This window comes from Urocitellus parryii, unplaced genomic scaffold (genome assembly GCF_045843805.1).
Source record: "Urocitellus parryii isolate mUroPar1 unplaced genomic scaffold, mUroPar1.hap1 Scaffold_37, whole genome shotgun sequence".
NCBI classification, from domain to species: domain Eukaryota; kingdom Metazoa; phylum Chordata; class Mammalia; order Rodentia; family Sciuridae; genus Urocitellus; species Urocitellus parryii.
In genome coordinates this window covers 9923876-9947785 of record NW_027553327.1, presented here as the reverse complement: position 1 = coordinate 9947785, position 23910 = coordinate 9923876, and the positions used below count along the sequence as shown (strand labels likewise).

General features: G+C 34.8%; 1 protein-coding gene across 1 annotated transcript; it reads right to left on the bottom strand.

Moving 5' to 3' along the window:
- Positions 1-7146: 7146 nt before the first annotated feature.
- Positions 7147-22598, bottom strand: LOC144252077 (cilia- and flagella-associated protein 299-like). The gene is made up of 2 exons (XM_077794636.1): positions 22488-22598; positions 7147-7281 (listed from the first exon to the last, which is right to left on the bottom strand). The coding sequence occupies exons 1-2, from the start codon at positions 22596-22598 to the stop codon at positions 7147-7149; spliced, it is 246 nt and encodes an 81-aa protein (XP_077650762.1).
- Positions 22599-23910: the final 1312 nt, after the last annotated feature.

Here is a 23910-nt window from a genome sequence, read left to right as displayed (position 1 = left end):
TTGTTAAATACATACAGGTTTTGTGTGTGTGTGTGTGTGTGTGTGTGTGTGTGAAGAGAAAGAGAAAGAAGGAGGGAGGAAGGGAGGAAGAGAAACAAAGAACAGAGAGAACAAAAAAAATAAAAAGAGTGAAAACAAGGGAGAAAGGAGGGAAAAGGGAAGAAATTCAGGGTGTGTTCTCAGAGGTGTTACAAAATCCAACTAGTTAATAGTGAACATTAACTGTCATATGATTTGGGGAATCATTAAGTATATCTGAACTATTTTTAATGTAGTCCTACCTTTAATTACATGGGAAAAGCTCTCAGTGAGTCAAGAGTTCATCCAGTATAGCTGTGCATGTATCTTATTAGGAAAAGGTTGCATTTGAAATACTTTTTCAGTAACAAGTACACATTAACATTTATTGAAAAGAGTTATAACTCTAATAAAGTAAGTTACATCTAATAAATAATAAATAAAATAGAAAGAACTTAGATACAAAAAAAAAGAATCTCCACTGACAATACTCATGCTTACTTAATCGGATATGGGAATTTAATGAGAGATTGTAACATACTTCTTAGAAATAGCAAGCTAATTAAACTATACTTTATATAGCCTAGAGTAACAGAGCTCACTTGTGGTACTTAACTCCCCACAAATCCATTAAGTAGAAATGATTTATCCTTTTAAATGAAAGCTTAGAAGACAATCATCTTGATAAAGCTCACACAGCAGAAAATGGCAACTTCTAGAACAAAAATTAAGAAAACAGTCTATCAAACATTGAATTTCAACCATAGAACCAACAAGAGACAGACCAGAGCAAGAACAAAGAGTAAGAGAAACCCATCCCCACTACCAAGACACAGGTATTCAGGGATTGCTGGAACCTCAGCTCAAGATCCAGCAAATCAACTTTCAAAATTTAAAGCAAAATACTCTTATAGACAAGTTGTAGGTGAGAAAATTCATTACTAGAAGATCAGTTCATATATATATATATATATATATATATATATATATATATATATATATATATACACACACACACACACACACACACACACACACACACACACATTTAAAAGGAATATAATACCAAATAAAAGAAAAGATCCACACAAAGAAATTGGAACTTACCAGGGATGGGAAAAATTAGGATTATATATTTTTTATTTTTAATCACTTTGAAAATAACTGTCTTTTGTGAAAGTACTAAGAATGTCTTACAGGATTTATAAATATTTAGATTTTTTTTAAAAAAGGTGGCAAGATAGTACAAAATGTGGGAAGAATAACTGGAACTATAGTAAGATTCTTAAATTCATGAAGAGGTTAATATTATTTGAAAGTAGACTGTTATATTTAAGTTAAAGATGAATCTTTATAAACTCTTTAGCAATCACTAATTTAAAAAAATAACCACTAACAAAAAGTTTGTAAATGTATAAATCATAAGTTATTGTTGAAGATTATTATTAACATGTTTTTTTAAAGTCTAAATTCAAAAGAAGAGGAATAAAGAAACAAAGACCAGATTTGACAAATAGAAAACAGCTAGAAAGATGGTAGATTTAAATCCGAACACATCTATGATTGCAAAAATACAGATAAATGGCCTAAATACACCATTAAATACAAGGATAGGTATATTAAATGTTTAAAAGCAAGATTCAAATATATACCATCCATAAAAAAGCCATTCTAAGCATATAAGAATAGGTAAATTAAAAGTAAAAATGATGGGGAAAAATATATGAAGACTCTTTAAAAGTTGAGGGGCTATCAAAGAAAAAGTAAATTTCAGTAAAAGAAATTTTGCCTGGAATAAAGTTTTCATAAAGCAATGATAATAAAGATTTTATAAAACAATGGTATAGAAGTCCATTTTATTTCAAAAAGAAATAAAATCATAAAGTAGATGCATCTAACATCAAAATACATAAATCAAAATAGATAAAACCAAATTGATAAATCCATTACAACTTTCATCACGAAGTAATGTCCAGAATGAACAAACAGGATACAGAAAGCCCAAACAACACAAAAGGGATCAGATAACAAATGGACTCCTGGCCAAGGGTTAGCCCATTGTAGTAGGACCTCGATGTCCATGGATCCACTCAGGCATCACTGACCTGAATGTCTAATTCAGATTGTCATGCTTGGCCATTGACACAGTCCCCCTACTGAGTTCTGGAGAATGACTGTAGACTACCCCAAGCTCATGTAGTCCTGATTGCAGCTGCAGTGCCACTTGAAAGAACAGATTTATGTGGCTTCCAGTAGATGTGATGTGGCTCTTGATTTGGTACATAACTTCTTTCCTTTCCCAATCAGAAATTGTCAAAATCAGTTTGAATCCACACAAAAGAGAGCATAATATTCACTAGCAGTCATCCTCAGGGCTGTATAACTCTCCTGTCCCATTATAATGGACACCCCACAGAACTTCACAATGATTAATTCCATCAGTGCTGTCACCTAGCTTGGAAAGGAAGAACAAGAGATGAATGGTATATGGCTCTATAAGACATGTGCACTCCCACAAGAGAGCAGATACAACCTAAGATTTGGGGGGACAAAGCAAAACTTGTGCACTTTTCACTCTTACTGTCACCTTCCTGGAGATGTTGATCTGCAACAAATCACAACTGCATCATCTGGATTTTAAAAGAGAATAACTTTTAACATACAACATTTAAGAAATCTGATATCCAAAACTAAGCAAAAAACTGAAATCATTTCACAGAACACTTATATAAAATTTCTCATTTAATTCTTAAGTATGTGGTTGTTTTTTATTATAAAACCATTAGGCAAAGGTAAAACTACTAGATGGGATAAAGCCATATTACATGAAACCCATTTTGACCTTTTTTCCAACTTCATCTCCATAAAATAAAAAGAACATTTTGTCAATTAATAGGTATTTCCATTTCCATTTCCAAATGGAGGTAATAAAATACAAATCATACCAGAAAGTGCAAGTTAACAGATGATAAATTGATTAGATTGAATACTACCAAAAAGTCTGGGGACTTGTCCAGCTTTTACATTTACTAGGATCCCCTAGGATAAAGGGAACAAGAACCTTACACTAAATAACCATACAGATCCTCTTCATTCAGTACAAAAGATCACACAGATCCCTGCATATTTGAATTCGAAATTTATATAAGGGTATTTCTTACAGTAAATCCCAAAGGTTAATCATAAAGTCTTCTGAGAAGATGGCAATAGCCTTCCAGTTTAATTAGGACCTTATCAGGACTACCACATATTCCTACCATCTGTTTCAGGTGTCATACTTTAGTAAAATAGATCATTATCTCAGAGATAATTCTAAGAGGGGTGAATTCATTTCCTAATAAGATAAACTGACTTCAAGTGAGAACACTGATGGTCTTACAAGTTCATCCAGAAAAGTGTAACGCCTGAGGGATGACACAGTTGAAATTAAAAATTAGAAGGATATTTGTAATTTTATTATATTACCAATTTGATTATATTACCAATATTCAGCTGGTGTAGCTGTCAAGGTCCATCTCTTCTGCATTATGGAGAGCAGCTGAACCTCTCACTGCAAATGGAAATTCTCTGAAGCTTCTGCTTCGCAGCTACCTTAGGCAGCCCCTGGGACAGAGAATAACTCTGTCCTGGCAAAAGGGCCTCAACTAAACAACTACCATTCACCTTTCCACACTTGGTAGTTTCTGTCTTGTGATTAATAGAAAAAGATAGCATGAATCTAAGTAGAGAAGAAATGAGATATGTTCACATAATAGTGGAACTTCAAAGCATCCCCACCCCATACTACCAATAACAACATCACCCAACAAATGTTGAAATGAGTGCTCTCTAACAGTACTGCTTTCAGGGAGGAAATGCCTTAGCAAAGGGATTACAAATTAAGACAGAGATAGAGACCAGGATTTGTAAAGAATTGTTTTTTATTAGCAAATCAAGGCATAGTGATGTATTTATCTTAACATCCTTCTTTACCTGATTATCTTTCATCCTATGAGTTCACTTTAGCAGTTGTACCTTAGGAAAAGCTTTCCCTGTTCTTCAACATCCTCCCTAAACCCTGACTTAGTGTTACTTCAGGGTGCTGTCATAGTACATATGATTGCATTTCTTATCTTCTGTTGTAATTGACTTTTTTATTGAAATATAAATAACATAATATAAAATTTTCCCTTTTGAAGTATACAATTCAATGGTTTTTAGTATATTTACAAAGTTAAACAATCATCCATAATATCTAATTACATATTTTATCACCCCCAAAAGAAACCCCATATTCAATAGCATCATTCTAACCCCCCTTACTTCCCACCCTTGGTAACCATGAAACTAGTTGCATTTATGAATTTACCTCCTTAGGACATTTTATATAAATGAAATCTAGCTCCTTTCACTTAACCTACTGTTTTCAAAGTTTATACACAGTATAGCATATAACAGTACTTCATGCCTTTTATGATTCCATTATATTTATATACCAGGCTTTTTATCCATCTGTCAGTTGATGCACTTCTGAGATGTTTTCACATTTTTGCTCCTGTGAATAATGCTGCTATGAACACTCAGGTTTGAGTACTTAAGTGAACCCTTTGGTACATTCTTAGGTGAATTCTTATGTACATTCTTGAAATTGCTGGGTCATATGGTAACTCTTTTTTTAACTTTTTGAATAACTGCAAAACTGTTTTCCATTTCCCATTCCCACCAACAATATAATTTCCCTTACTTATCCAGCACTCAAACTTCTTAGGGCAGAATTGTGTTCTATTGTATCCCCACAATCTAGCTAGCATAATCCCAAAGCACTATGTGAATAATAGAATAAAACCTAACTTTTTTTTTTTACTTTTTGTCTTCTTCTGAGACCTCCACTCATTAAAATATCTCCCTCCAGTATTGTTTGCTTTCCTCCCTCCAGATTCTCTTATAAAGCTGCTGGAAGGAACATACTTCTGGATACTAGCACTTCTTGAAATGTGTGCTCTGTGATTACGAAAAGATTGTGATCTACTTGAAGTTTCTCATATGCAGTTAATGGAAGGTAATCTGGGAGTAGAATAAAGTGTTTCTGAGTTGGTATCAATACACATATAGTCAGATACCCATGCATATTTTCAGTTATCCTCCAATGAATATTAGCACAGGACATACTTGGCTCTAGGACACCCTCTGCTGGCCATGCTGTCAACAACACGTGACAAAGAATAGCAAATGACTCCCACAGCAGACAAAAAGCAACATATGGGACCCATCCCATTGCAAAGGCAGCCAGAGAAGATCTGCAGATGAAAGAGCCTTCCGATCCTTGAAGCACTGGGTAAGGATTAGCCTCCCATGACTGGCACTTTAGTAGCCTAATGACTTCCAGCTCTAGCCAGTTAAAAAGACCATCACATAGAAGAAATACCCACTTTGATCCTTAAACACAAAATGGACTTACGACAAGGATAGAACTTATACTTTAAATATAACTGACTACTCTTGATTTAAACTGGTTTATATCTCTTATAGAATCATATATGAATATACATAAATTCCAGACAAAATCACACAAAAATCTTTGCATTTCTATTCCTGACAGGCATGTATTGATCCTCACAGAAAAATAGAACTACCTCTATTTTTCATATGAGACATATAATTATACCCATACAATTTGTATAATTTTGTTAAGAATAAAAGAATAACTATGTTCAATAACTTATTGAAGTTTTATATAAATTTCCTGTGATAAGCAGAATGCTCCTTTAAGGATATCCATTCCCCAATCCTAAGAACTAAAGAGTATGTTAGATTATATGCCAAAAGATTTAATGAAAGACTTAAACCTTAAAATGGAGAGATAATTATGGATCATTTTAATGGGTCCAGTACATGATCCCTTAAAGGTGCTTCCAATGGGGAACCTGAAGATATCTTAAGGGTAAGAGGGTCTTAAACCCACTATTGCTGAAGAGGAAGGAGAGATGGAAAGCATGAGAAGGAATGTGTGCAGCCCCTAGGAACAAAGATCAGCCCTCAAATGACAACCAGAACCACAGCTGGTAAGGAAATGGGGACCTCAGCCCTACCACTACAAGAAACTGAACTTGGCCTACCCTCTGGATAAGTGTGAAAACAGGTCAGTCTCAGAGCCTCCAGACAAGAACTCAGTCCAGCTGACAGCAGATTTCAGTCTTGTGAAATACTGAAAAGAAGATCCAGCTAAACCATAGTATATGTATAGAACTGGGAATAAATAAATTTGCACCATTTTAAGCCACTAACTTTGTAGTGATTGTTATGGCAGCAATAGAAAACTAATACATTCTCAAATGTCAGTGTGCTAAATTACAATAGTCTATGGTTCTGAAACACAATAATCACTGAAATACTTCAAATTCCACATTCCCAGGACCAATTCACATCTATCAAATGTTATCATTTATAATGAGTAAAGGGGACATTTCTAGTTATAATTACCAGGTACTTTTAAAGATGCTTTCTAAGACTAATATAATGATATCTACATAAGTATCCATTTCAACAATAACAACTTAATAGTTCAAATAGATGATCACTTTGTCAAGTCTTCTTGAACTTGTTTTATCAGTCTGGTGTAGTTCACATTAGGAATACCTCTCATTCATTATATACTTAATGTATGTTATTAGAGTCATGTTTATTATTATAACTTTTTATTAGTCACATTAACAAGACTATTATTAATATAGGTAAAAGAATCAATATTTAGAAAAATGTTGGAATATAAATGATGTCAATGTTTACAGGCCTCAAAAGTACAAACAGTGCTAGGGCAAAAGTCACCTATATTTTTAGTATATACATGCATAAAACCAATAATATTGAGTTACTTTTTAACAGGACTTTATTGGTATGATGATCACATTTTGGTATTTATATTTCTTAAATTAGTAGCTCAAAGTTGCATGTAACTTTATTGCAAGAAGTTACAGCTCCTCCAGTTCCTGATCTGCAAAACACATGTTTTAGGGCATTCCAAGTTTAACCTGCTCCAGCCAACTATTCTGAATTACAGCAAAACCAAAAGGAAAAAAAAAAAGAAAAGGAGAGAAGGGATTTTTCCAGAGACTCTAGAATATAACAAAATCTGGATTTGAAAATGAGCAATTACTTTTTCTGAGTTCTTTCAGCCAGCCTTGCAATCTCTATAGCTGCTTTCCTTGCTTCAAAATCTGCCCTTTTTATTATCTCTCCAGTCCCTCGGTAGCCAAGCTCCACCAGCTGTCGGGCCAGGCTTTCATCCTAAGGAGAAAATCAATTAATAGATATGTGAGCAGTGAGATATTTTCTCCAGGGTATACCAAGGAGTTGTTTTAAATGACAAATTAAGTGTTTTGTCTTAAAATGAGACACAGCTATTAGATATGAAAAGCTAGCTTTCTAACAATGCATTTATACACATCTGATTCTGTCTGCCCTTGACCATGTATATGAGACTAAAAAAAATGAAACAATGTTAACCACTAAATTTTCTTTAAAGGGTTGGAAGACAAAAGTCTGTAGGTCTTTAATCAATTTATGAGACCAACAGTAGACAATTAATACAGTATCTTTAAAACAATAAAATTAGAAACAATAATGCTCATAGAAGACTAAAAATCAATTGCACAAAAAGAGAATATGGTTGTTTTCACAAAGTTCAATTTTTCAGACTTACTTCCTTGAAGTCAATTAACTGATGACAGAATATTATAATTTCAAATACAGCTAAAGAGGAACAGATGAATTTCCTACTTAACTATAAAGATATTGTTTCCATATAATGTTGGTAACAATAAAAACAGTAAAGTAGACACCCAAGAAGATAACCACAAAAAGCTTCAAGTTGAAAAGAAAATTTTTCCCCATAATATTTTTAGGCCTTTTATATTTCAGTTACTTGAAGAATTATCTCATATATTTTTGTCACTTGTATGGCATATTCAAAGAGAATATTTGTTTTCATATTATTTGAAGAGGTATCATTTTACATGAAGTTACTGCCATAAAGCATTATATATAAGAAATATTTATCTAATACTCATCATCATCTTAAATAAAATATATATAAAATAATAATTAAAGCAGAATATAGACCTTTTATTAATATATCACTATTGAATGCATAAAGTGTCTAACAAATAAATGAGACACTTAAGAGGCTTGGTTTACAATTGTATTCAACCTATAATGGCTTTTCTCAGGTTATAACTGTTAAACAAAACCAAAAAAAATAGATACTAGGAACCAGCTACTTTCCTTTATGAGCATCCACGTAGCAATGTGTGTACATTGTCAAGCTATTCCAATGCAAACCACCAGACCTTTTGGCTTGTTTCTGAAATATTCTGCTTAATATGCAATATGTGTTAGTGTGAACCACAAAACTGAGCAAATGCCTCCACCTAGTGGAACTAACCTTCAACAGAAAACACAATGCAGATTGGGGTTTGCTTTACAAAAGTGAATGGTTTTCTTTATTTGAATTAATTTTTAAAATTTTCTTAAATATTTTACTAATAAGCTTATAGAAAGGATTCAGTTCATCAATACTGTAGGATTCTTCCATGGGAATATAAATTCCTCAAATTCAATATAAAAGTTTCTGTAATAGAGACCATTAAAGTTGCTGTGTTTATTGTGTAGCTGAAATACATTTGATATCCTTATGTGCCTTACTTGGATCACACAAACTCATTTGGATTGTTTTGTTACCAGAAGAATTAATCTCTGCTAACAAATGGGCAAAAATCTATTGAGAAAACAGGCAGAAAGTCAGCCTTGGTGGCTTTGTATACCATTATCATGCTCTAACTGGTTGAATCACTATTCATCCCTCCACCATGACAACACTTCTTGCAAGTTAGTCAAAAGCAAAACTACCAGCTCAAAAGAAGCACAATGCTTAAGATTATCCCAGGGATATGCTCCTTTGGGGCAGGGGTGGAATTAGGTTTAAAAGGGAATCTTGACTTAAAAATTCTAACCCAACTTTTTTCCCCAACCCTCAAAATAATGTCTTCTAGGAGTACGAAGAAAGTCTCATTTAATGCCAACAGTTCCCCTATTACCAGTATCAAGAAGGATTTTCTGCCTCTTATAAGGTGGATTTACTTGAAACAGAAGATAAAATCAGAAGGTTCATTGAAAGTTTTAAAATTCAGTACATTCTTTCTCCACTTTCTGTCCTGGGATTCAGAAAAACAAAATCTATGACAGAACACTAATTGCCAGCCACCCACCTCGCAACAAAATGGGTGCTATTGGTTTCATTCTATCTTGCCCTTTTTATGAAAGTAATAAGATTATTGTAGAAAACTCTAAGGCATACTGACACAGCTCTCTGGCCACCAAGCCCACAGCTGACTTACTGTTCCCTTCCAAGAAGCAGCAGTGGATTGGTGGAACAGCAGAATGTCAGCCTTAGTGGGTTGGAGCTCTCTGGGCAAGCACCAGTGATGGCCATGTAGATGTGGCAGTCCTAAGGCTCTGGGAGTGCCTGTCACCCTTTGGCGGCTAGGCCTGGGCATGGTATGGTTACCTGCTGGGGAAGCCCAATCCACACAGCACTGCAGCCCACATCCTGCAAAAATAGACCAGCCTCCTACTTTGTGATCCAAGGTGAGAAAATGGAAGTGGGGCAGACCTGAGGAATGAAGTTGAGACTCTGGAGTTGCCAATAGCATTAGTACATTTCGAAACTCTAATTAGCATAAATTTGGACCCAAGTCCATGTAAATTGCAGTGACCCAAGTCCATGTAAGTTCCTGGACTGGCATACTCAGACAATTCCTGAACTGGCATATTGACCCCTCTTGCACTGCAAAAGTCTGTTCTCGTTTCTATTCTTCAATGAATCCCACTCATATTCACTCATCCTGGTCTGTGGGTTTCATTCTTCCAATTCATGAGACAGTGAGGGTGAACTGCTGGGGTCTGCTGCAACACAGGAGGGCATGGCCTGCCATTAAGAGCCTTACACAGACCCCACCTGCCAGCAAAAGCAAAAAAAAATGGAGTTTTTTATATCTCAAAACTCTGGTTTCAATACCACATACATATCACACATTGATATGTCATCCATTATCTTTCCAGAAATGATCACTGACATCCTGGGGTATCATCTTTCAATCATTCCTCTTAATATATGTATTGGTTATGCTAGATTTCTTTGAACAAAATCATGCTGTGCAAAAATTCTCATGGCCTACTGATTTGACATTTAATAATGCATCTTGAACACCTTTTCATTCAATAACAATAAAATAAAATTTTAGCTACTACACATTTCATAGACTCTGTGTGCACAAGTATTGTATGTAGTTCACTACTGTGGCTTTAGCTCCTTGCCTTCATCTGACAGTGAAAATTATTGAATATTCATTTTGATTTTGTATTGCTTTAATTACCAGTGAGGTTCACCATATGTTCTTACAGATGTTATTGGTCATGTATATTTCTTCTATTTGAATTATCTGTTTTGTATTGTTAAATGAACCCTTTGGTCATTTATTCTTAATTTGTAACTACTTTGGGCATATATTAAATGTATTAACTAAATGCATGCAAAATATCTGCAAATATTTTTTTCTAGGTCAATGTTTTCCTGTAACTTTATATAGCTTTGTGTTTATACCTAGATGTTTAGAGCATTTAAAATATATTGTGGTGCCTGATGCTTCTATTTTTATTCAAATTTCTTTATTCCAGAAAAGACAGCTGTGACATTAATTGTTGAAGACTGCTTCCTTTCTCTGCTAACTTGAAATTATACATTTTTGTGTACTTACATCTCAAATACATGAAGGTTTGTTTCTGGATTCTGGTCCCACTCTATTGTCTCTCTGCTCTCTCAACTATTACAAACGTAATACAGATACTGCTCTACCTGCCCATGGATAAAACTCCACCACAACTCTGTCTTAATATATTTCAAGTCTTACCTTCCCTGAGCTTTTTATGAGGAACCGCTTGACTCAGCAAGGTCAGAGAGTGTTAGTAAACAAGACATATTCAACTAGTATTTTATATTGATTGTGGAAATATAGATAATTTGAAACAGCAGGCATCCTGCTATTAAAAAAATATATAACATTTTTTGAATAAACCTGTTAGAGGTAGGTTCTCTAGAAAACAGATTTGGGAATGTAGATTTATATGCAAAAGGTCTACTGGAGAGTTTCTTGGAATTTGCCATTCTGTGAGGTTGAAAGAAGCAGGATTGGGCAGCAAGGCCTCAGCAGCTCTGGAGATGGGCTGGCCCTGCAGAGTTTTCCTAAATTGATGTAAGGTGACCAGACCAGACCTTTATAACCTCATAATAAACAGTAATTTAGATAAGAACTGCCCTAAGAAAGGGTATGACTTTGGAAAAGGTGAATGTTTTAGATGAATAGTAATCTAATCAGTCTAGTTCGAAGTTTGTCAATTTTATTGATTGTCAGTGAAGCAACTTTTTATGTCTTTGATCATCTCATTATTTTTTCCTTTCCATTTCATTGATTTCTGCTTTTTTTTTCTTCTATTTATTTATTTGGGCTTAATTTACCCTTTTTTCTAGCCTGTCAAAGTAGAAACTAAGAATATTATTAGATTTTTCTTCTTTTTCACTGTAAGTTTTTCAATCTCTAAAGTCTTCACTAGAACTCCTTAAGGTGTATCCAAGTGTATCCAACAAACCTAATACATTTCATTTCCATTTTGTTCAAATGAAAATCTCTTCTATTTTTCTTTTTGTAATCTCTTCTTTGATCATGAGTTATTTATACTAAATGCTTAATACCCAAATATCTGAAAATTTTCCAGGTTTATTTCTATAATTGATTTCTATGTTTCATTATGTTATTAGAGAACAGACTTATGATTTCAATATTTTTCAATATATTTCTTTTGTTTTATGACACAGTATAGGCCCCATGTGTATTTGAAAAGAATATGCATTCTGTTGGTTTTGTGTGTACTAGTCTATAAATGCTAATTAAATCAAGGCAATTGCTAATCCTCTCCAGGCTTTCATGTCACTGCAGATTTTCTATCTTCTAGTTTGGTCTGATCAATTACCAAAAAAAAAAAAAAAGGAACACTGACACCTCCAGTTACAATTGGGGATATATATAACTATTTCTTTTCATTCTTAACCAATTTTGCTTTATGCATTTTGAAGATCTGTAGTGAAGCACATTACACTAAAGCACTGTCATTCCAAGTTTCTTTTAATATATATTTTTATAGAACATATTTTCTATCCTTTTACTTTGAATCTATTTAATCTATCAATATGTTTATATTAAATTGTGTTGTTTACCTTTAAAGGGTGCAGCATATATAGATCTGAAACTTTTAGCTATTCTCATAACCTCTGTCTTCTAACTGAGCTTTTGAATCACATTTACTTTAATTTCCAGTGTGGATGGGTCTTTACCTACTACTTTGTTATTTTTTATTGGCTTTATTTGCTTTGATTTGGGGAGGAGGTCTTTCTACTGGAATGAGTCTTTTCTTTAAGTATTCCATGTATCTCCATTATGGGATTATTCGTTATGTCTGTTTTATTTTTCAGTAACTGCTCTAAAATTTACAATAGGAATTATTAGCATATTGCATTCTACCTTCAATAATATGATACCATTACGTATATAAGAACCCACTACAATATTACCCTCTCCCTTCCTTCATGCTATTTTTGTCTCACACAGTTATCCTTTGGTATCCATGATAGATTGGTTCCAGGACCCCTTGCAAATATCAAAATCCATGTTGCTCAAGTTCCTTACATAAAATGGCATAGTATTGCATATACACATATCTTCCCATGTACCCTAACTTATCTCTAGTTTTCTTATAATATTAATAAAATGTAAATGCTCTGTAAATAGTCATTATACTGTAACGTTCAGGGAATCATGATTTTTTTTAAAAGGTCTGATGCTGGGGGATAGAATGTGTGCTGTTTAGCATATATGAGGCCCAGTTTCAATTTCCAGGACCAAAAAAAGACAAGGAGAAAAAAGAAAAAGCCTTACAAATTCAATACAGATTAAATGCTTTTTAATATTTTCAATCCATTATTGGTTGAATCTGTGGATGGCAGATCCTGCAGATATGGAGAGTATTTTACGTCCATATGATAAGCCACAGAATACATCATTATTTTTTTCTTTAAATAGTTAATAATCTCAAAAGAAATTTAAAATTAAGAAATAAAACATTTTTATTCACCTTTAGCCTTTCCAATGCTTTTCATTCCTTTGTATATATCCAAGTTTCCTGTTAATAAATGCTATTCCTTCCACCTGAAGAACTTTAATGTTCCTTGTAGTATAGACTTAAAATAATAAATTTCCCTGGCTTTTGTTTTGAAACTATTTATCTCATCTTAATTTTTACTTTTTTTGCTGAGGTATAATGTTCTAGGTTGACCTCTTTATCTCTTTCTTTCTCTTTCCTTTCTTTCTTAGTCTTTTAGTACTTCCAATATGCCATTCTGTCGTCTTACGATTTGCAGTGTTTTTGAGAAGTGTCCAGTAATTTCTATTTTTATTTTTTTCTATAATGTGTCATTTTATTTTGGTTACTTTTAAGATTTTATCACTGGTTTTCATGATTTTATTAAGATATTCCTTGATGTGGTTTTCTTTGTGCTTATTTTGCCTGGAATTCAATAAACTTGGTTTTTATTTTTCATAAAGCTTGGAGATCTTTTGGCCATCATCTTTCAAGTATATTTTATTCCATCCTTCCCTCTGTTCCTTTTGGACTCTGTTTGCATGCATATTATTAGCGTCTGATATTAGCCCATGTGCCTGAGGCTCTGTTCATTTTTGTTTAGCTTATGTCTTTTATTTTTATTACATTGTTTATTGCTGAGTTGTTTTAGCTCAATCTTAGATTTCTTTACTAAATTCATTTATTTGTTATTATAGGACTTCAGCTAATTTTTCTTGCATTTTCACTGTAGATAATCATATTACTTTTTATAAACAACAGTCTGACTTCTTCCAAATATTTATAGCACTTCCCTTAAATTGCACTGGTCAGAAGTCAAGAAGAATACAAGTGAATTAATCCATTCATAGCTGAATGGACTACTGGGAGGTGGGAAGTTTGAGGAAGTAGGTCATTGAGGTCATATGCTGGAATGGTTCATCTTCTCCCTAGCCCCTTCCCCCCTTTTTTTCTTTTTCTCCCCCCCCACCTCCTTCTTTCTCCCTCCCTCCTTCCCTCCTTTCCTCCTTGCTACCAAGAGCTGATCAGCTTTCCTCCACCGCAGCTTTCCACCATGATGCTTCTGCCTTGGAGCCAACCAACCATGGACTGAGACCTCTGAAACAATGAGCCAAAATAAATCTTTGCTCCTTGTACTTGTCAGGTATTTTGATCACAATGACAAAAAGCTGACTAATACAATACACTTCTGAATTCATTTTAAATGTTTTCATTCAGTTCATAAGTAAAATTAGTCTTTTGTTTTCTACTTTGTGTTATCTTTTTCTGAATCAATATGCAAGTTCTGTGAGATTGATATGGCTTGAGTATGAGCCCACAGTAAGCAGCATATAGTTCACAGTGGTAGGCTAATAGCACAATCAACATGTAAGACTGGGCTGGTCACTCCCAGAAGTGATGGTAAGTTTACCTGGCTTAAATCCTTGGATAGCTAGTCTCTAAACCAGGCTTAGACTGTATCCCAAGGTAAATTCAGAAAGACAGACACAAGCCATAGCAAATTTCAGCAAAGAGTAAGGGTTACATCTGCAACACCCAGGAGTTTAAGTAGTGATCAGGCAAGCCCCAAAGCCCATCACAAGGACCTATATAAGAAGAAAGACAAACCACATCCATGTATTTCTACTGAACATGGCAGCTGTCCCCACCCATCCAGATCAGCTATTCCATCTAACCAAAGAGCCTCTCACAAAACATTGTCCAACTGATGAATTACCAACTGGCTAAGAAATACAACTAGCTAGGAAAGATATGCCATGCAACCGAAAACTAAAAGAGAGCAAGAGTAGCTTTTCTTCTGTATATGAAAAAAGAAAAACAGCTTTAAGTCAAAAACTATAAAATGAGAAAAAAGGAGCATGATATAAAGGGATCAATTCATCAGGCAGATATAATAATCATAAATATAAGTACTATATATTATATATATAGAAGCACCTAAGTATATAAAGCAAATATTAAAAGCTTTTAAAGGAAAGTTAGATTGCAATAAAATAAAAGTAGCAGACTTAAATACCCCTTCTTCAATAATGAACAGTTCATCCACACAGAAAATAAATAATAAAACACTGGACTTGGATTCTACTCTAGACCAAATGGAAACACAACATATCAAAAACTATGGGAACCAGTAAAAGAAAAGGTAAAAAGGAATATTAAAGCAACAAATTCCCACTTACAAGATCTAATCATTATGGAAATGGAAACTGAAAACACAATGAGATATCGCCTCACATCTGTCAGAATTACTATTATAAAAATAATAAAAGATATATGCTGCCAAGGATGTGCAAAAATGTATACCTGCACTTACTTGGTTGGAATGAATTTAGTGTAGCCATTATGAGAAAACTACACAGAGGTTCCTCAAAATACTAAAACTTGAGCCACTGTATGATCCAGCTATCCAACTTCTTCTTATTTAACCGAAAGATTTGAAATCACTACGTCAAAGAGAGGTCTACATTCAAATGTTCATTGCTGGTATTCATAATATCCAGGTTAGGGAATCCACCACATAAGCATTTATCAAAGAACGAATAAAAATATGTGGTATATATACACAATGGAATACTACTCACCTGTACAAGAAAAACCTTGTCATTTGTAACAGCATGGAAGAACTGATGAACATCATGCTAAATGAAATAAGCCATGCACAGAAAGACAAGTATCATTTGTTTACTCTTCCATGTGGGATTTAAAGCCAGACTCTCAGAAAAAAGAGAGGAGAATGATGGTTACCAGAAGCTGGGAGGCCTGGGATGGAGGAGAGAGTAAGGAGATGGTTGTCAAAGAGTACAAAGCTTGAATTAGACAGAAGCAAATATATTTTAAGATATATTTTATAGTGGGTGAATACAGTACACAATATATTATACACTTCAAAGTTATTAAGACAAAATTTCAAATGTCACCATAAAAATATTTGAGGTAATAGTTACGTTAATTTGATTAATTTGATTATTCCACATTATATTCATAAATATTTGTTTTAATTTGCCTCTCTCACTGTTCCTATTCATTTCCTAGCCAATGAAGAACTGTACAGTTCCTTCAGTAGTGTTTCCCACCCTCTGGGTTTTGCTGAATTCCTACTCATAGTACAGGTCAGTATGTTCCTCAGTCTTGCTAAATGTCTTGAAAATTAGCAACTGGACACAAGGACAAGATTGGATTTAGTTCTGATGTCTTTAGAAAATTTGTTAATGGTGTTCTATTCCTTCATGCACTAAAATCTCCAATGTGTCCCTTTGTGTAACATTAGCAGTTGTGAATGCTCAATGTTACCAGTCCTTATGTTGATACCTCTTAGTCAGACTGGTTGTCTGAAGCTCATTCACATTACCTAACAAGAACCCATGATCAAACTGAGTTCTCACATATTGATAACAATTTATTTCCTTCATAGCTGAAAGTCTGGTTTGCTGGACATAAAATCCCTTAGTCACATTTTCTTTCCTTGCGTATCTTAAACAAGTGATTACAATTTGCATTGGTATAAAACCTTTGCTAGTTAAAAGTCTGATTATTTCATTTGCCTTGCCTTATAAGTCACTTGCTAATTATACCTAGATATCTACATGACATTTTTTCTATGTAGTTCAAATAATTTTACTAGAATATGTGTCTTGGCATTGGTCGTACTGGGTTAAAATTGTCAGATACTAAGTGTTAAGACAATGTAGAGATTTTTTTTTAAGTAACTTCGTTTTATTTATTAATTAATTTATTTATTTTAATGTGGCACTGAGGATCAAACCCAGTGCTTCACATGTGCTAGGCAAGCGCTCTACCACTGAGCTACAATCCCAGCCCCCAATGTGTAGTTTTAAATCTCTTACATTGTTCATTTCAAAATGTTTTTCTTGAATTATACTTTTCATATTGTTCTGTTTCCTTGCTCAAATTTGAAGTACTTCTTCAAGGACATCTATTAACAGGTACTTGATCTTCTGTCTTCAATAATTATTAGTTTTGCTTAAATTCTTTATCTCTTTCTTCATATTTTTAATATTTTTAAAATTTCCTCCTTTCCACCTTCTATTTACTTATGATATCTCCTGTGGGGTTTATCCATTCTTCCATTTCTTTTAGTTTAGTTTTCACTTCTAAAGACTTCCTTTGGCTCCTAATTCTTTCCTGAATTGTCCCATTACTTTTGAAGTTTTTCTACGTATATCATTTTCTCAATGCCTTTAGTTTGATTCGAAATAAAAGTCACAGCTTTGTACACGGGTCTTTATGATCTGCTTCCTTTGTCTAGAGGGTGTTATTCTGCTTCTCATTCTCACAGTAATTTTAAATGAGCTTTGACCTCAATTCTTCTTCATAGATCATTTCCAGTTTCACTGAACTTTCAGAAGATATGGCTCACAGAACTTTGCTTTCATTTTGTTTCAATATATTCCTTCAAAATATGGCACTTGCTTTCTGATATTTTCTTTTCTTTTTTAAATTCTTTTATTCTCTCACTTTCACCTCAGCCTCCTCTTTCAAATTTTCTACTATCCGTATCCTTCTCAATATTGATTCCACTTCTAGCAGCCCTTCAGCACTGTAGAGCACCAACCAAAATGGGAGGTAGTTTCAAAAGCTCCCAGGGCAGCAGACTATCCATCTTGTTTATATGCATCTGGGAACCTCTGCACTCATCTATTGATGGATGGCCAAAGCCCCTTCAGAGTCAGCTGCTCATCTCAAACTGTACCACTGTCCTTCCACTGAATCCTTATTGTCCTTTAAGCAGCATTCTTGGTTTGGGACCCTTTAGATTCCCATTGTTTGGTTTGGCTTTTCTCCTGCATGGATGCTGATGCTTTCCAGTTGTTATAGCTGTGGAGGGTTGTTTCCATCTGCCTTTATGTTCAGATTCTCAGGAATAACACTCCCTTATTTTTGTGTAAATTTTGCTCTCCAACTGCTCTTGGCTTCTGGATCATCCTGTTCTCCTTGATTTTCTCCCACTTTTCTGACCCCCTCCTTCTCCTTCTCCTTTGTGCATGCCATTTCCATGTTCATGCCTCAAATAATGGTTGTTCTTCCACATTTTGTCATAAGCCCCATTCTTGTCTCACTCTGCATACTCTACTTGTGAATCCTTCCTACTTCCACTCATCCTACCTGTAGCTTCTGAAGTCAATGTAAATAAAAGTTGAATAGAACTTGCTGTAAATACACAGAATATAGATGTTAGGAAACTGTTTGCAATACAAACTGAGACACTGAGGAGGTCATCAGGTTCTTCATATTTTAACTTTACCATTATGATAAGATTTTAGAAGTATTGAGAATACAGTATTCTTGGTTACTTCGCCTCTAATCAAAAGAACTCATATGCATGAGGAAATTAGATATTTTTACACAGAGTAAAGTACTGCTATGAACTTACTGAAGGAAAAATTTAAGATTTCTCTTAAATGGAGAGAAGCTAATGTAAATCCCAGTTTTCCCCCAGTGGATAAACAGAAGACTGTACATGATTCTAAATATATATGAATTAAGATTTTTCATAGGGAACAGTATTTTGGTGCAATAAAAATGGAAAAATACAATGGATGATTGTTAGTTTGACTTAACATATAATCATGATAAATTATGTTACTGTATTTTCCTTAGAGTTTTGCCTAATCAATATCTGCTAAATAATTTTAAGGTTATATACAAAAGATTTTATTTTCTAAATAATTAAAAGATAATGCTTTAACTAAAACAGTAAATGATTTAATCATGAGTGGAAACCAATTGTGTGGGAAATTTTAAAATAATTCTATAACATCCCTGTATCCCTTACCTGAGAAAAGAAATTCACCTAGGACTAATATTTTTCCAGTGGTCAGAGGCAGCCACTGAAATGAAGGGACTATGTTTAGTCAAATGGAAAGATTACCAAGAAAGAACTTGGAAAATTGTAATATAATAATTTTGCCAAAGCTTTTCAAATATTTGTATATTGATTTAAGGGATTAGTTTAATTGGGTTAGATAATACTAATTTCCAGAACAAATATTGTTATTTGGGTTAGCAAAGATAAGCCTAATTGCTGATATTGTGTAAAGTTCTTTGAATGTTTTATTGCTATCTAGTAAAACAAGCAAAGCATGGTCTGCATTAAATAAAGAGCTTCTTTTATCCTCCTGAACCTCCTTTCCCATCCTCCAGCTCATCACATAATCAACCTGTGTCAGTCTGTATTTTCCCCCTGATTTTTTTCTGACCAAGTATCATATTAAAAACATAATACTTGGGGCTGAGGATGTGGCCCAAGCAGTAGCACGCTCGCCTGGCATGCGCGGGGCACTGGGTTCGATCCTCAGCACCACATAAAAATAAAATAAAGGTGTTGTGTCCACCAAAAACTAAAAAATAAATATTTAAAAGATTCTCTCTCGCGCTAAAAAAAAGCCACATAGTACTTATTATATTCACAATGATAAGTGTATTTGTATACTTATCATTGTCTGAGAAGTTAAATGATTACAAAGAGGTCAGGTTCACAGCAGCAAAGAGCTGGCAAACTGAAAAGGGAAAATTTTAAAAGATAAAATAATTTACTTACAAAAAGATGAACAGAATTCATAAAAATCAGCATGGACTGAGAAAGCATCCTTGGGTTAGCAACAGTGGGAAGCCATTAACACCACTAGGCAAAAAAGAAGATGGGAGAGGAAGCAATATCTAGAACAGGGGAGTTCTGCCAGACCCTGGAAAGAGTGCTGGAGCTGATGGAATGAGAGGCTGGCCAAACATAAGGAATGCAGCCAATTCCAAACCACAGCCAATAGGGAGGTGGCAGGGAATAAATCCTCTAACTACTCTCACCCAGCCTCTGATCTACTACTGGTATCTCCTGCTGTCTGAAACCTACCTAAAGCCAAAGGGCCTGATTAATGTCCACCAACATCAACCGCCAGGAACACAGACACAGGATCCAGCACAGATAACATGGCAATTTTAAATGAATCATTGCTACTAATTTTTATGGCAACTAACTGAAAATTTGGCAATGGGAGAATATACTACTCAATAAAGGAGTAGATAGTACTAACTGTATTCTTGAAAAATGCTAAGAAAGTTGATTTTAAGTGCTTTAATCACAAAAAATAATAATTATGTGAGGTAATACTTGTTAATTAGCTCTAGCTATTTTATGACATCTACATAGTTCAGAACAACACGTTGTACATGATAAGTACATATAATTTCATTTGTTGATTTTTTTTAAAAAATTGTTTTTCAAAATTGTCCCATTAAACCAAAGTCAATTGCTGACGAGGGAGGGAGACAAGGATTACCTCACAAAGCATAATTCATAACTCATGACACATGCTCGCCATACAGTTGAAGGAATTCTGAGGAGTCCACTTGTTTCTGTGTGTTCTAAGTAGGCAATTAACTTGCATCCACAAAAAGTATTTGAGAATTTAAATAGAGCTAATAGCACTTTAAAAGTTGTAATTAATACATATATTCCTGCCTTAGTATCACTGTTCAACTAAATCTTCATCTCACTTTTTATTAAAGTACAATAAGCATATGGCTAACCAATACCAACTTAAAAATAAATTTATAATTCTCCTCAAATCAAGTTACCATCCTCCATTTTGGAGACTTTTAAAGTTCTGACTGATGAAACACAAAGTATTAATTTCTCCCCTCCAAATAACAATATTTTTAGTTTTTTGCTCTCATGAAAAACTGTAACAGTTTAAAAAAAAACTGAAACATTTCTCAGTGATACTAGGCTTAAGTGTAGTAATGTTTCACACATGCTACAAAGATGATTTTTTTCTATCAAGTTGATTATTGTGTACATTTAACTTTTGTTTATTTAAACATTCAAAAATTTGAATTCAGACGTTGTTTAGAAGCATTTCTTTTGCCCTTCATTTCAGTGTCTCAGATGCAAGGCATAAAACTGACTTTCAAGACTTTAAAATATTATCTATATAAAATATTTAAAAGTTGTTGTGCTGGAAATATCCAAGAAATATCCAAGAGTTGTGCTGGAAATCCCACCTACATTTATTTTTAAAACAGACAATTTCAGGAAGAACAAATCACTTGTCCAAGGTGTCCCACAACTTGTTCGGGGCACAGGTACTAGAATTAGATGTTTCTGTTCCCTTAAAATTATTTTCATATCTACCAAATGAATGTGTTTTGAAGGATAAGCACTTTTCAAATCTGTAGTCCACATTTAAGTGAAACTCCACCCATCCGAATTGGAGAGTCCAAAAATTTCAATGAGCAAAATTACCTTATTCCAGATTAGAAATGTGGAGAGTTGGTTACAGGGGTCAAGTTTTTTCCAGACTTGATGTGCTTTGGCGCCACATAGTGGCGCTTGTTTTCTCTGCCATTAATTGGGAGGTGGCGGTTCTGCATCACTTCCAGGACAGCTGAATCCCCTTACTACCCGTTTAATCTGTTGGGTTGGGGAAGACTGGCTAGGAATAGATTAGGGTTTGAGGGACTCACTGGCCATCTCCCAGCTTCACAAGACCTAGTGCAGCCCATGATTTTCCCGCCCATCCGGGTTTTCTTCGATCCAGACAGGAACTGTGTCCTGCACCACCCTCCCTTTAGCGGGAGTGGATGGGATGCTGGGCAGAAGAGTGTAACCCATTAAGTCCGGCTTCGCACTTTTTTCCCCTTGCATTTTTACTATCAGCATTAATCGCGATTATCAACTGTATAACACAGAGACAGGAATATACCGGCACAACTACCAGCGATTAGTAGGGATGACGGTAAGGTGGGGAGCAGGTGTTTCAAGGACCCAAATACCCAAAATAATATCAAATGCAATAGGTTGGTGTTGCCAGTTGTCCTGGAAACATACTGTCTTCTGCTACTTTAACAAAGGAAAGCGAAACTGTCGTTGTTCTGAGTTAAAACTCTCGGCAACCCACCTTTCTCAAAGTAACTTTGGAACAGGACTGGGTCAGGAGGAAGCAGAAAGCCGAGATGCAGAAATTCAAGAGTCCCCTGCATGCGTACGTGCACGCGTGAGTCTCTGCGCTGGGTGACTCGAGAGGCCCAAGTTCCGCCAGGACAGGGCACTGCAGGGCAGGCAGGATCTGCGACTCACCTCGGCAGGTGTTCTCTGCGGCTACCCCGCGGCCCCCGAGCCTGACGTTTGCGCGGTCCACCGCCAGGGGGCGAACACCCCACGACGCGTCCGATCGCCGAAGGACATAGGGACGCGAAGGCGGCGGACTCTGCCGCGCCGCTGCCCTTACCTCCAGGTAGTACAAGTCCACGGTAGTGATCTGCGAGTCTAGGAAATCTTCGTAAGTGTTGAACTGAGTGACAATATTGTCCACGGCCATCAACGCCTCGTCCTGATCCATCGCGGTTGCCTTGGCCAAAGCGTCCCTAGCGACAGAATCTCGAGGGCAGGATCAGGAAGTTCCACCCACTTGGTCCCATCCAATCAGTTGGAGGGGGGTTGAGCTCTGAGCGTTAATCCCGCCCCCGTGTTTTACTACTGGGTTTCAGGTTCCAGCCTAACTCTTGGGAACTATGTTAAATTACCCACTCCAAATTCAGGGGCGGTATCAGTCCACTGATTCACACCTTGGGGAAATGTGGAACAAGGGGAGAGATGCAAATGACAAGCCAAGTTAGAGAGTATGACGCTGCCAGGATGTTTATACAAATCGTTATGAATAAATTCTTCCAATCATAGTCTAAAACCACTTTAAGCAGTACAAAAATATAAAAGTATTTTTCAAGGAGGAAGAGTATCTCAAAAGTCTAGGAAAATGGTCTTGTGACCAAGGCCACATTAATGACCTTTTTGAATTATTTTTTTTAAATTCTAACTCAAATCTCAGTTATCAATATCGAGTGCAAAGAACCATTTACGAATTTCCCAAATGAAGGAATCTTAGCAATAATATCTTTGAGCCCCAACTTAATACATTTTAATTTTTTTACTATAAATTTCAATAAGCACACAATGAAAAACCTTGCTCTGCAGAACCGGCCTTTTTTTAATAAATACCTGTGGAAAGTTAAATGGTCAAGGGTTTTACTCAAGATTTTCTTTTTCCTTTAGAATAAAGTTTTTCATTTTTAAAATATAAATGTAAAGGAATCCAACAAGCAGCTGTCAAAACTTTTTCAGAACTAATTATGGTTTTTAATGTTTTCAAATTATTCTTGAGAATTTAACACATAGAATTTTCTTTCTAAATCTTTATGTAAATGTTTTAGAAAACGTTCGCAGATGTGCTAAAAAATATTTTAGTAAAAAATCTCAGAAGGTTATTTCACTTTTGGTTAGCTTATACAATTTTAAAAGTTCATCTCAAATATCAAGATGTCTATGAAAGTGTAAATTTTAAGTGATACAGACACAAGGATCTCTATAATATTACTGACCTTTAGTTAATAATTGTATCCTAAAATGTTTTAAAAGGCATTTGGTACCTTATTTTTAAGTGCATTTTAATCATTAAATTTGGGGAAAGAGAAACATCACACATAACACAACAGCTGTAATAAAAATAGTAACAACAATATTTGTTGAGTGCTCACTGCATGCCAGGCTCACTGCATGCCGTGCACTAAGTGTCAAAAATAATTGTACTTAGCTGGTATTTACATTAACAGCAACAACCACCAACAATTTGATAGCATCTCATATCTGAAAAGATA

Coding starts and splice junctions, on each gene's coding strand:
- LOC144252077 (XM_077794636.1), bottom strand. CDS start 22,598: ATGGATCAGGACGAGGCGTTGATGGCCGTGGACAATATTGTCACTCAG. Junction 7,282..22,487: donor TGGACTTGTACTACCTGGAG/GTAAGGGCAGCG, acceptor TTTTCTCCTTAG/GATGAAAGCCTGGCCCGACA.